This window comes from Rhagoletis zephyria, unplaced genomic scaffold, assembly GCF_001687245.7.
Source record: "Rhagoletis zephyria isolate East Lansing unplaced genomic scaffold, Rhagoletis_zephyria_1.1 Rzeph_scaffold_01110, whole genome shotgun sequence".
NCBI classification, from domain to species: Eukaryota; Metazoa; Arthropoda; class Insecta; order Diptera; family Tephritidae; genus Rhagoletis; species Rhagoletis zephyria.
Genome location: NW_016158194.1, coordinates 89664 through 104410, shown reverse-complemented (window position 1 = coordinate 104410; position 14747 = coordinate 89664). Strand labels below are relative to the sequence as shown.

General features: G+C 39.0%; 1 protein-coding gene across 1 annotated transcript; it reads right to left on the bottom strand.

The window, feature by feature from the left end:
• Window positions 1-394: 394 nt before the first annotated feature.
• Window positions 395-9150, bottom strand: LOC108362827 (solute carrier family 22 member 3). Its single transcript, XM_017615973.1, has 6 exons — window positions 9030-9150; window positions 4841-6053; window positions 1995-2149; window positions 1753-1921; window positions 1213-1673; window positions 395-1123 (listed from the first exon to the last, which is right to left on the bottom strand). Exons 1-6 carry the CDS (start codon window positions 9148-9150, stop codon window positions 621-623), a joined length of 2622 nt encoding a protein of 873 aa, XP_017471462.1. The 3' UTR covers window positions 395-620.
• Between the last annotated feature and the right edge of the window lie 5597 nt (window positions 9151-14747).

Here is a 14747-nt window from a genome sequence, read left to right as displayed (position 1 = left end):
AGTTTTCCGTAAACAGGGTATACATATGAAGAGATTAGTTAAAAGTTCATACATATGAAGAGATTGACATTAAAGCATTTCAACTCATAAATCTATAAAATGGTGTATCTGAGCTAACAAAAGTGACAAGCTATCAGCCATTGCTCATTATTTGGCTGCAACTGTATACCTTTTGAGGGTAGGATTAATAATCAATATATAAACTTTTATTGCTTACATATAGGTCATTCGTTAATGTCTTTGACTATCTTAGGAATTATTAAATATGACTATATTAAGAAAACTATTCAACAAATAATAACGGTGTAAACAGAATTGCAATGTACGACATATGCAGGCAATTAAAATTTAAATAGCAATTCGTTCAAACCTTAAAAACTTTGAGACTTTGCGTTTGAGAGATAGTGGTCGATTCTTTCGTTTCATATTCCCGTCAGATGTCGCTCTGAATTAACGCGGACACCCAAAAATCGCTCCCAACGTCATTTCCTATAACCCATCGGTATGCATTGCAATTCTATTAACAACATAACAACAATTATCGTCGTGATAATTTCGTCGATTATCGACCGTGCGCGCGCTATCGCTCGATCAACTATAATTATCACCATTCGGCCAACTCAGACTGGCGGACTGTCTTCGTGTTGTTTCGTCGTCCAAATACCCGGCATCATTTGTGGTGGCAAATTAGAGTTCGGTCCCGCCAGTTTTGTAATACTGGTAAATATGGGACGGTTGGGTGTTGATCCCGTTGTAAAGGCCTTATTATCGATACCTTCTACTTGTGTCGCAGTCGCCCGGTTGCTGTCGCCAAGTGTGGTATGCTGTTTGCTAATCGTGCGTGGACTTGTTATAAGGGCGGTTAAAACACCACCAACAATTGCAAGTGACGCGAATGCTGTCTGCGGCACCATCATGCCAAAGACCACAGTAGCGCCAATAAATGGTGCGCCCAACAGCCAAAAACGTGCCCAACAGATGGCGGAGAAGGCAGCGATCTTTTTCTTTTCACCGCTAACTAGCTCAACAGTGCAGGTGGTGAGTATAGAAAGTGTAGTGGAGATGGCGGCCTTAGAGATCATGGCCGTGAGCATGAGCAGAGCAACGCGGACATCGAAGGATACTACGTATGCGCACAAAGAAGGAGAGAAGGAAAGGAAAATGAAGGCATAACATAAATAAGTATTTCTTTGAGGTAAATATTCAACTTACAATCCGCTGGTACAAGCCATCCTAAATATGCAATTAGACCCGCAATTACGTTGAATAATCCCGTCCATAACCATTTACGTGTCGTCTTTAGTATGAGGAAGAGACCGATAAATGTACCGATAATCTCGCTCAAACCCGCCACCGCCGTATTCACCTCGAGATGCTCGCGACTAAATGAGCGTATGTTCAGCAACATACCGTAGTAGACTATAATGTAGATGGACCAGGCCAAATGTACGCAAATCAAATTACGCACCACCTTGTCACCCTTCCAAATCGACCACCAACCCGGCGGTGGTGGCGCATCCATAGCGGTTTGCGCTTGCAGTTCTAGCTGCTGGTCGATATCGTGAGGAAGCCCATAGCGTGTGCCATTCACCTCAGCGCATTGCAGTAGTATATTCTTAGCATCCAATACCCGACCACGCTGTATCATCCAACGTGGTGAATCAGGTATCCAACTGTAAGAAAAAAAAGTACTCCACAAGTAAATCATTTTTCAATTGCATAAAAAGCGGACCGTTAATGAAGCCAACTCACCGCCACAGGTAGATGAGTATCACAGTTGGCCACGAGATGGCCATATAGAGGTGCGACCAGCTGGAGAAGAAGCTCGCTACGCCTGGTAACAGTATAACACCGACTGACCAAAATTGTTCGAAAAGTGTCGAAACACAAGTCTTGTAAACACCGCCAGTTATATCGGCCACTAAAAATGGAGAATAAGTAATGAAACAATTAACTTGATGGAGTTTTTACTTAAATGTCTGTGCATTACTTACTTATCATGCCGCCCGCCGTGTACATTTGGCAGCAACAGATTGCCGATAAGCACCGAAAGAAGACGTGCAACTCGTAAGAGGCCACAAGTCCGGTCAGGTTACCACAGAAGATCTGCGTCACCATGCCAAAGAGCATCACATTCCTTGGACTGAAGCTGTTAAGTGAAATAATATTTTTACTCTGAAACTTATTTAAATATGTACACATAAAACTAGGTCAAGTGCAATTTCCATTGAGAGAAGGATGGAGAAGAGACCACGTGGTCGATAAAGAAGCCATCTCTAGCTCTACACCGACGGATGCAAATTGGATTGCGGTGTAGATACTGGAGCCTGTCTCTCCGCTTGGGAAGGGATGCAAGCATCTTCCAAGCGGAAGTTATAAGCATCCTTTGAGCATGTAAATTCTATGATAATTTATAACGTTGGATACAAAAATAAAGCATCTCCGGTAGCTAAGTCTAAGTTGATTAAGGAATGCTAAATGGAATTGCAATTAGGCACTCAGTAAATTATCGTCTCTCTTTCCTGGGTTCCGGAACATAGAAATATCGGCGGTAATAATATAGCTGATGAATTGGCCAAGGCAAGAGGCCTTTTGATGACTTCGAAGCTGTGCAACTGGATTTGTCGTTTGGCATAATAAATAAATTAATCCAGGCAAAGGCGCAGGAATAATCGGACTTCCTATAATACCGAGAAATGTGAAGAGCTTGCGATGCTGACGGGCAGAAAAGGGAGATGAAAATTTTATCAGAAAAAATGCGGGGCGACGAGGAGTGTTTTGGACCTCTCAGCGCTAGCAAGCATTCTCCGAACTTTATCGGTTCTTCGCTGCACGGAGATAAACCCTCTCCCGGATGAAATCAACGGCGACCCTCTTCACCAACTGGGCGAAGAAGCTCAGGCTTCATTTAGACATTCATGCCAATAGCAAACAAATTACGGAAGTGAATAACTTGAAAATATTAGGGGTTCCCATTGATAGCTTGCTCTCCTTCTTTACGAGCCTCAAAAAGTCCCCAAGACGCTCGCCGGCAGCACCTGGGACTAAGACAAAAAGCCGTTGCTGGAAATTGGGCAGCCGGTTCTGAATTATGCTGCGCTTCTGTGGTCGCCGGGGACTAGTTGGACGCAGTGGACGAAGCTGCAAGCTTGTGAGAACACCACATACCGGACAGCGACAATATACTTTCTGATTTCGCCTGAGCACCGTCTTCATAGCGGGGCCTAAATACTCCCCATAAGGGAGCACAACAAAATGCTCAGAAAGCAGTTTTTGCTAACGGGTCACAGACGTGAGCATCCCAACAACCATTTCTTCAGGAACAGTCACCGCCCAGGCACAGAACAATCATTTTCCCGGACGACTTACCGACGAGTGATCAACCGCGCTCATAGATTCACGACCCCCGACCTATGAATGCCATAATCGGAGCTAAATCTCCACCAATTACAGACAAAGAGCTTAGACCGCTAGGAGAGACCCGTGCCACTCTGGTCCAATTACGGACTAGATACTGTAGCCGCATAAAAAGCTACATATCCAGACTCGACCCCGATATCCCTAATGAGTGTTCGAAATGTCGCTTCAATCCCACTCAGCTAATACCTCTCTCCCTCTCGTCAAAACTAATGGAAACAGCTCGTTTTCTGCGCCTACTGTTCATTGAGCTTGCCGATAGTATTCAGACATTTTGATTTCCGTAGTGTTTAATGATGAACTTGCCTCGTTCAAAATTCTGCTTCCGTGTAAAGCACGTAACTTAAATTGTTAATACATACCTTACGGGAAATTTATTTCGAAACATAATGAGTATCTACAGCTCATTCGTGAAAGAGGCAAGCCAATGGGAGCGGGAAGAAACACTCATACAGCAAAGAAGGGCCGGTTCTTGTAATTCCAGGGAATCACCAAGTGATTACACATAGCTGAATGATTAATCTGAAATACTCGGCAGTACTCTTTGACCTACACCCTGAGTGTGCAGTGTCGAACACTGCAAGAGATGAACATGCGACTGTTATCGAATGTACTCTCTTAGTATGCTCATTACTATGCCACTTGATTGCAGGGTTTCTAAGTGTCCAGTTTTTGACCTTGCAGTCCAGATTTTAGTCTGATCGTCCTGGTGACAATAAAAAAAAAACAGACTGTGAAGTATGTGATTTGTTTAAACATGCAAAAACTGGATACCTGGAAACCCTGCTTGAATGAGCTCTCTTGAGTAATAATACCTACCTCTCCCCTTTACGGGGACAGTAGTATCTTTGGTACTTGACGAGGTCTGCTGAGTAAGTCAATAAATGGGATCCTTTACTCTTGGTTACCAAATATATGAATGCTGATCTGGGTCGATGGCTGCATTAATGGAGGAAATCTCTTGCAGAGTAATTTAGAGATAGGTTGATTCCCATCCCCCTTTGCCCCGGAACCCAGGTCACGTTCGATAATATTCGATTTCTATTCGTGCCTTCATAGATATGCTTTTACACTGTATAAATCTAAGCGCAGCTTGGCTGGGGATAATCTGTGAAGAAGTTGGAACACTATTAAGTCAAAGGGCTGCGTTTGTGGTTATTAATTCAGCCCAGAAGGCGCTACAGAAACCATATAGATTGAACCTCGTAATAAATAGAAATGAGTAAGACGCAACTTCCAGTCATCTCTGCAAAGGTCGGGGCCATTCATTTTACAGCGGCCTATTGCTTCAAAGACCTTGATTGTATTGAAAAGGAATAAAATTGAAAAACTCGCTCTCGCTTTTGTGGCTCTCACAAATGCTCTTTCAGAGTAACGCACTTAACCTTAATAATATAAATCGAAAGCCTTATGTATTACTCACTACTTGAGCAGATGATTTGCCAATATACCGCCGGTGAGTACGCCAAATAAGTGGAAGAATTGCGTTACCGATACCAGTATGTCACGCGAGCACACTAAATCATATTGCGTCACTACCGAATGATATTCGGCCCTATGCTCGAACTGCTGGCATGGGATGATATTCGAATTGCGCGAAGTCGGCTCCTCCCATACGCGCGGTTCCAGTTCGGGCTGTTCATAGCGATAATAGTGATGCGCATGCTCTTGTGCATCCTGGTATATATTACAAAAGTCTATAGTAAATTCCTGATCGTCAACCTCCTCCTTCTGCGGATGTGACACCTTTATCCAGAGTGTTTCGTTGCGGGCACCCACCGTATTCGGTGGCTTGCAAAAGAATTCACCATGACGCGGTGCGGGTGCTGTAAAAATAATGCAAGCCATAAACCATGATGATGGGATCTTACAGAGAAATATCAGTAAAACAGCGCGCAATTGCCAGCGTCCCCATTCGCCGGTTATGCGTCCAACGGCATCGACTTTGGTCTTCATTTTCGTGCTTTGCGGCGGACGTTCGCCCTCGAGGCTGGAGAAGAAGTCTTTCGGGTATAAGTTGTACTCGTGTGTGTGCGTTGGTGTTGCGTTTTGTGTATATTGATAGTTGCTGTACAATGCCGCTGAGGTGGGTGTGGAATAGTTATTATTGTTCGGTTCACTGTAGATATCGTCCGTATCCTCCGTACTGTACTCGTTATCATCCAAATCTATAATACTCTCCTCCGTTTGGCCGCTACCATCAAGTGTTGTCGATGTGGTGGTGGTTATCGTCACCGTATTGCCATCAAATAGCTGCAAAGATGCAACCGAACTACGACGTCGACATTCGCTGGCCGGTGTGCCGTAAATGCTCGGCCCAGATGAAGTGGGCGACGCTGAGCTGGGCACAAGCGTGTTGAGATAACGTTTGTTTGTTGTTGACGTTTGTTCGCTGGGATTGTGATTGTGGGTGTGGCTTTGATGAAACGGTGAGCTTGCGGTGGTATCGACGGCTGTGTAATTGTGTGGGTGTGCTTTCGCTGATATGTGATTAGGTATGGCGTTATTGTTAGTGTTAATGTTATTGTTGTTGTTGTTGTTATAAATATTATTATTTGCTTCCGACGGCTTGTTGTTATCTTTGTTGCTGCTGGGCAACAACGGCGATTCGGCCTGGAAGGAAAATAAAACGGAACAAGTTTAAATTTGTGTGAAATTGAATAGGCAAAAAGGAATTATTTGCTTTCATAATAGCTTTAGGAGGAACACCTACATAAATATTTGTGGCAAATAGAAATGTAAGGCCGCTTGAAGATTTAAAAATTTAGCTGTGCAACGTTTTTCATTTTAATAAATTTGATATTCGTGCACGCACCAAATGTAAAGTTTTATCCAATAAAGAAAAACAACCATTACATGTAACATGGATGCTCATACAATATTTAACTTAACTTGAAATATGTTCTTTTTAGCGAATTTTTCTGCGAAACTTTTTAAGCGCCTGTGTCAGCCTATTCTCGCTAAGAATATTTTCAAAACTTCAGAAGAGTTCATTGAATTATTTCAAAAGAGACCAAACTTTTGCGTGCCAACCGTATCTAAAATCTGTTGCATGACACGCACGGCCATTTATTTAAAAATTACAAACAGAGAAAACGTGCATGCAATATTCTTGAAAATCTGCTGTGCTAACTTTTAGGCGTCTGCCCACGTAAAATATTGTATATGATTCGAAAAAAAAGGTAAAGACTAATTAGATATTGTTACCTTAATATAGAAAGGCCCAAACTCATATAGTCGCTGAAATGCAAAAAAGTCGTAACTGACTAAAATTTGTAATTGCTTAAAATGTTCCGGGGACTTATAATAAATGAAATGCATCATAAACAATCAAAAAGGGAATTTTGGATATTTACTTAATTACGCCTTTTTGTATTTCAGCGACGATGTGAGATAGGGCCTTTCTATATTAAGGTAACGATATGGAATAGGAGAAGCATAAATCGTTACCTAAACGTGAAATAGTGGTTCGCATTATCTGTAATTTTGGATCAAAAACTAAATAAAGCAGTTGCTTGTTTCTTACGGCCTGAATCCCTATGTAGATGGACAAAGTCCGGAAAATCGAACTCATTAAGTGCTTTTTTCCGCATTTTTAAGTTTAACTATATCTCGCGCACCTGGTTTTCTATGATTTATTCACTAAAATAATTTAATATGGCGGTATCAATGCTTCAAGGGTCACACTCACTCACAGTTGATGTTGCCCTGAAGATCATAGCTTTACTTGATAGTGGCCTATAAATAATGATATTTTAACCATTCCTATATATCGTTTAATAGCCTGATTAAGACATTTTAAGATAGTGTAAACAAGTTTATTCTATTTCCAATGCTTATATCTAAACACCGCCCCGATAGTTTGGTAATTGCAAATTTGTATACACCCAGAAAAAGGTTTAGTTATAATAACCAAGATTTGGTTATAGTGATCAAGTGGCATAGTTGGATATGGCGAAATAAATATATAGTTCACGAATGTCTGCTATTTACTTAAGACTTCTAGTTGGGACAAATGTATATTTGTTAATAATTACAAAACGACTACCTTGTTAGATGAATAAAATCATTGTTGAGCAAATATAAACAATGCTTTGGTTGATACAAGTTTTCAATTAATTTTGAGAACTTGCTGTAGACTTGAATCAGCCAACCGTTTATTATTGGAAAAAAAGTTTCAGTTTGACACAAATAAAAATTTCCTCGATGTTTGTTGTGTTTACTTTCTTCTTTTATTTGCATATATTAAGCATAAAAAATTCATAAGTTAGTTAATAATAATATAGATTGGCGCTTACACATATGTATGTTAGCGTTTGGCCGTGCTTCTCCTCCGATTTGTGGCGTGCGCCTTGATGTTGTCACACAAAGCGGAGGGACCTACAGTTTTACGTCGACCCCGAACGGCGATTGTATTTTTATGAGAAGCAGTTTTTCATGGCAGAAATAAACTCGGAGGTTTGCCATTGCCGGCCTAGGGACATAAGTTAGTTACTAAAGTAAATAATACCACAGAGTAAACAGTATACAGAAGACGCATGTCGACTATCCAACCAATTTGAATTTATGGCACGAGCGGTGAGGCAAGCAAGGGTATCACAAGCGGCGCTGCCTCTGTTACTTTAGCAGTATTTTCACTCGGCTGACGATGTTAATTCCTTCGTCGCTATGACGACAAGATGTTAACTACGTTTTCCATCACGATCAGCGTGGCCGTATTGGTAGAATTGTATATTTTTTAATACTGTTTTTCTAAATTTTAATATCTGATACTTCTTTGTTCCCAAATGCCGTATTTTGATACTTTCGGCTGGCAGAAACGAATTTTCGAAAACTATGAATAGTACTACTAGTCTATAGGCAAATATTTTCTTTCTTGTTATTTGAACTCTCACAATTTATAAGTTGATTTGGGAAACACAACGCGGAACTTCTTTGCACACGCCACTGTTATAGGACCCCTAAACCACACAAAACCATTACGAAATATCGGGCTTGCGACGAGCGTTTGCGTGGTGTATGGGGTCGTTTGTACTAAATTGCATAGTTATTGCGCTAAAATAAAAATTATTTTGATATTTTGCTCATGCTTGTGTTATTGTACAATAATTTGTGCTTCGTATGGCGACCACTGCGAAATTTTTAAACTAGTTTTGATTTTGGTGTCCAGATCGTGCATTAAAATATTTATTGCACATATTTACTTGAGCAACGTTTCTTTGCGCAATTTTATGCTGTAGTAAATTACACAATATTGGCTTTTACAAGTCTCGGGTTGCGCAGGGATTTTGTGTGGTTTAGGGGCCCTATAAGTTTGTTTTTCATTATGCAAATAAGCAGACAGAAGCAAGAAATATAATTTTTTTTTATAACTATGGATTTAATTATAAAATTTTATTTATTATTTGTTTTTTAAATAATAGTTTAAAAACAACAGTTTTGTTTGCTTTTGATACTTTTTCTGCTTGGCAACTGATACATTTTTTTCAAGCTCGCGGCAACGCTGATCACGATGTGTGTTTATGGCGAGATGTTAACTTCATGTTATTCATAGTGGACGTGATGTTAACTCCTCTGCTCTGTTCCGGGTCGCCATGTTATTCATGGTGGTCGTAATTTTAACTTCTCTGCTCTTGTCCGGGTTGTAATATTACGTCCGCCGAAGAAATATAAATTTGTATGTGGTGCGTCTTCTGTATACTCTTTATTCTGTGATAATACATATCGTCCCATTTCTGCCTTAACCACGTATCTACAATTTTTGGGAAAATTAATATTACCACTTATAATAGCTGTTTAAGCGTCACACTATTTGAAAATAGAACAAAGACTTAATGAGGGTGCTCACTACTCTTAGTGGGACCAGAAATATTAAGTAAAAAATGCGTTATTAATATCCTAGGGGAAGAAATTAAGAATTTTTTCCTACACTCTCTAAAATACCTCTACTGCAGATACGAGGTTAAGACAGAAACGGGACGATTTGTATATGGTGGTAAGAATTTCCTAAAAAACAACGATGAAACAGGAACAGTCGTGCGAAAACCCAGGTCAATATCTGCTGGAAGTATACTGCTTTGCTTTTTCCTTAGCTAAATAGACACTTTCAAATTATAATTCACATGAATTATATATCCACTGAAAAACCCCGGTTGGCATCAAACTTTATATTTTTAAATAACTATGCGCGCACCGAAACAACTCGCGATGATAGAAAAACTGAGACAAACCATTCTGTGCATGTCATAGCACACACTTTTCTTTCTCTACCTAACGCAGCAATCGACATCCCATAGCTTACTGAGCGCTCTGGGACCACATGCGTATTTCACCCATATACGAACAGCGGTAGCGGAGCAATGATTTCCACGCACAATGCAATGGTCGGCATACTAGCTTATTCAAACGATTCAATAAGTGGGACTGTGTGCATTGCTTAGCTGACGTTCTTCGTATGTGAAACACACATGTGCTTAGGGGTGGCTCACAAGCATGAATATGTTCCACTCTCAAACCAAATCGTGGTTTCCTCAACTAAGATTTGGTAACTATGACTAAACCATGTGTTGAAAGAAAGCTTATCTGCATTAGCAGAGCTTAATAACATCCTTTTATAAACCATACGTTAAGTTGAATGGAATTGTAGAAATATGCTTCAAAGAAATATTTATTAGTATTACCCACACCCTTCAACTAAATTAACGATTTGTTACAACCTAGATGAATATTAGAAGCTTTAATATATTAAGTTACAATTACCAACTTATGGTAATAGTTCCCAATCCTTGGTAACAGTTCCCAAATATTGTCAGAATTCGGGAACCAAATATCTTTAGTTGTCCAAACTAATCCTTTTTCTAAGTGTAGTTATTTCTAAAAACCTTATGGTTTATATTAGATGTAATATATATATATATATATATATATATATAAGCAATAATGGGTTACTAGAGAGGAACGAAGGTATTACCATTTGTAGTAAGGAAAGAGTATATATACTTGTAAGAAAAACACTTATCCAAATATGAAACGTAAAAATATCGTAAGCTTGGAAAAGAGGAATGTCAGTGCTCGGCTAGAGGAAAAAGAAATGCGTACCATGTAAAATATGATTACACTGTGCGACAATTTTATTACAATTCAAACCAGTCCGGACTTTGCTAATATTTTCTGAAAGTATACATACCCAGCAATAAAGCACTCGATGGATTTGCAAAAGTTAGCTCGTATTTTTATTTTATGGCCTACTGAACTTTTCATGTCCCGGCCTAAGTAGTTTTCAAAACAGTGAAAAAATGGTTAAAAAAATAAATAAATATCTCAGCGAAGGTGAAATTTGATAGGAATTATTTTCGTAGAACATTTTATCTCATTAGCTCCCGCCTGAAATGGACTCGTTGACCCCGCAAAAAACAAATTTGGAAGTTGGTAAGAGGATGGATGTACTCTAGAAAATTATTCTTCGGAAAATTTTACTAGGGGTCTGTTTAGGCAAATGTCCATGCCACCAATGTAAAAGTCTTTATTATACCTAATTAATATTGTTGGGAAGTATCGAGTACTTTTGAGGATCGAGTTGTTTGAAATCCATACTTTTAAGGATCGGGTATTTTTGAGAGTACTGGGTATTTTCTATAAATCTACACATGTTGATAACATATCAATCGTTGCTTTAGAAATCTCACAAGCTGGCACCATTTCATTCAAATTAATATATTAATCTCAAATTACGTTAATTTAATGGCTAGTTCGGTACAAGTATTGTACTTGAAAATGATTGAAAATTGAAATTGAGTACAATCATTTCTGAATACCGGTAAATGTAGATAACGGGTGATTTTTTAAGAGCTTGATAACTTTTTTTTTAAAAAAAACGCATAAAATTTGCAAAATCTCATCGGTTCTTTATTTGAAACGTTAGATTGGTCCATGACATTTACTTTTTGAAGATAATTTCATTTAAATGTTGACCGCGGCTGCGTCTTAGGTGGTCCATTCGGAAAGTCCAATTTTGGGCAACTTTTTCGAGCATTTCGGCCGGAATAGCCCGAATTTCTTCGGAAATGTTGTCTTCCAAAGCTGGAATAGTTGCTGGCTTATTTCTGTAGACTTTAGACTTGACGTAGCCCCACAAAAAATAGTCTAAAGGCGTCAAATCGCATGATCTTGGTGGCCAACTTACCGGTCCATTTCTTGAGATGAATTGTTCTCCGAAGTTTTCCCTCAAAATGGCCATAGAATCGCGAGCTGTGTGGCATGTAGCGCCATCTTGTTGAAACCACATGTCAACCAAGTTCAGTTCTTCCATTTTTGGCAACAAAAAGTTTGTTAGCATCGAACGATAGCGATCGCCATTCACCGTAACGTTGCGTCCAACAGCATCTTTGAAAAAATACGGTCCAATGATTCCACCAGCGTACAAACCACACCAAACAGTGCATTTTTCGGGATGCATGGGCAGTTCTTGAACGGCTTCTGGTTGCTCTTCACTCCAAATGCGGCAATTTTGCTTATTTACGAAGCCANTCAAAGCATACTGAGCATCTTTCTCTTTGACACCATGTCTGAAATCCCACGTGATCTGTCAAATACTAATGCATGAAAATCCTAACCTCAAAAAAATCACCCGTTAGAACTCAGTACTTTTAAGCATACATATATTCGACAGTTAATACTGAGTAGTTTGAATCAATCCTGAGTACATGTATCAAGGCGATGATTGGAACAGCGTATTTTTGAGTACTGAGTACTTTCGAGTTCTTTTAAGTTCTGAGTACTTTCGAATTCTTTTGTGAGTACTGAGTACTTTGGAGTACTCAGTATTGGTGCTTTTAAAAATCGGGTACTGTCGATCCTTTTGAGAATCGAGTTCTGGGTACTTTTGGTATCGATACTGCGAAAGACTAATAATTACAATAATTGCTGAATATAATATTTGTTTTTTGTTTGGTTTTCAGTAATTATGAAAAAGCGTCTGCGAAAATGAGAATGACAGCGTTTTCGAAGAAAAATTTAACCACAAAACTTTAAGAAAAACTACTGTGAATGGATTGGGAAAACGCATGAAACATTAGATTTGTATATGAAGTCTTTTACATTTTCGGATTCTTTTTAAGTGGTGATCTCCGAAATAGCAGCTAAAACTTCTACCGCTTAGACTTTGTTGTTTTTCAGTTTTCCCAACAAACAAATCGTGGTACAAAGCTCAATAAACCTATTGAAATAAACATTAAATAATACGCCACAATAAAACTGACAATAAAAAAACAATTTCGCGGCTATTCCAGCACCGAAGTCCTATCGCTTCAAGGGATCGCATAATGTCTACTTTTTCTAATTTTGCTTTTGAGTTGTTCAAAATCGCTTCTTTCTAAAAAAAAAAATGTACTTCTTTCGGCACTTTCACATACATACATACATTGTGTCAAATTATCCCCATGAATTGAGTATCTATAATTTCAAATTCCATCACCGCTCTATATTTTAGAACCAAAAAAGTCTCTGAATTCTGAGTTGTAACACTCATTATGAGCTTAAAAAAGAGTTAGAAAAGAGCATATTTCCCTTCTCAGAAGGGCACCCCATCATGAGTCATATTAGAGTCTGAAATATGACGCTTTCTGTGTCTTTATAATTATGATTATTAATAAACTTTTACTTTTACGTGAACTTTAGTACTTTCGTTCAACTCATAGTTTATGACACCAAAAGAGTCCGAAAGAGTGACTCATTTTAGACTCATAAATTTTGAGCACTCGGAAAATTGTTCAAAGGGTGATAACCACTGAGAGAAAAAATAGGGTTCTCAGTCACAAACACTGCTTGTCTCGAAAAGATGCCTTCTGATGTGCCTGGGTGGAAGCACCTCCTCAATTACTAGGACTATTTGGAAGCTCCCATATGTAGCACCTCCTAACGACCGCTTGCTGTGCACGAAGTTTTGCTCCCTTACTGGGCTTCACTGTGTATGTAGATGGTGTTCAAGGCATCCTGGCGCTGTCCGCAGTGCGGCGTTCTGGCTAGCTTTTTAACTTCGTCCACGGCGTCCAACTAGTCCTTAGCGATCAAGCAACCCTAGCACAGTTCAGAAACAGCCGGCCAATTTCCTTGAATGTTTCCGACAAGTTCTTTGTCTTTGTCCCAGGTGCTGCCGGCATAAAAAAGCTACATTTTGGATCGTACCATTTTGCCAGCTTTCTATATAGTATTTTTTGTTGGAGAATTTATTTAAATAAGATTTAAAAAGCTTGTTGAAAGGGTAAAAAAATAATCTGACCGTAGGATGAACTAATTGTATAACCTGCACAATTTGTCTATGAAATAAATGTATTTACAATGTTGCGATTGCACCTTCTGAACGCGTTGTTGTGTACTTCTGATCAACTGAACAGTTGCGTGTTAGATGATCGTAATATATTTATGATCATTTGAGGCAACATGTTGTGTGTTGTTGAATTTGACAGCTAATGTATCAAGCCGTTCAGAATATGCATTACGATCACTGATTTCTTTAGCAACGGTTGCGCTCAACTGCTTCGCCTTCTGAACCTACCCAATACCTCCTTTTTCATGCCACTGACTGCCAAAGCCGTAAATATACAAATATATGGGTATACTGGTAATATTTATACCCGTATATACGGGGTAGAGTGCAAATGTGTTGCCGGATTTGAATTCATCGCATGTAATAACACCAATAATCGCGTATCTGAAGAAATTTCTGATGGAAAAATACTGGATGGACGTTTCACTGTACGTAGCCAGATTAACAAAACATGTGGTGACTCATCAAAGTATTTGGTTTTATTAATTTAAAATGTTAATGTTCAGGTAAATGTTTGTACAGAAAAATGAAAAAATAGATAATTAAAAATTCCGAATACAGTACCTACGTACGAGTATATCCGTATGGGTAGTTACGAGTTTGCTCATTACAAATGCAGGTTTGGATTTTAACGATGTAAATATAAACATAAAAGTGCAGTTAACTTAACCAAAACAGAGAAAAGCATTTTTTAAAGATGAAACTAGATTTTGTTTGCAAGTGAGCTTTTGCTTAAGGGACAGTAATATTAAATTCCAACGTTGAAAAATGGCGGCATAGGTACGGTGACCATATTAACCAACGTAAAATAAAGGACATTTTTCCCAATGATTTTAGAATACGAGCAAACAACTTCTATGATGGTAATTTAGATAAAATATTTGCCAGTTAATCATATTATTAAATTATTATAAGGTCCCCTTCTCGAAAGGCGCTGTAACCGGATTTTAGACGATTCAGAAAAATGAAACCAAATCCTTATCAAGGACTTCGCCATCCTTTGCTG

Bases quoted from the DNA above. Each gene is read 5' to 3' on its own strand.
- LOC108362827 (XM_017615973.1), bottom strand. From the start codon at position 9,150: ATGGGACGATATGTATTATCACAGAATAAAGAGTATACAGAAGACGCA. The intron at 2,150-4,840 runs GTGAGTAATACA...TTCACTTAACAG, and splicing joins GCAAATCATCTGCTCAAGTA to CTTCAGTCCAAGGAATGTGA. The intron at 1,922-1,994 runs GTAAGTAATGCA...CTCCATTTTTAG, and splicing joins CACGGCGGGCGGCATGATAA to TGGCCGATATAACTGGCGGT.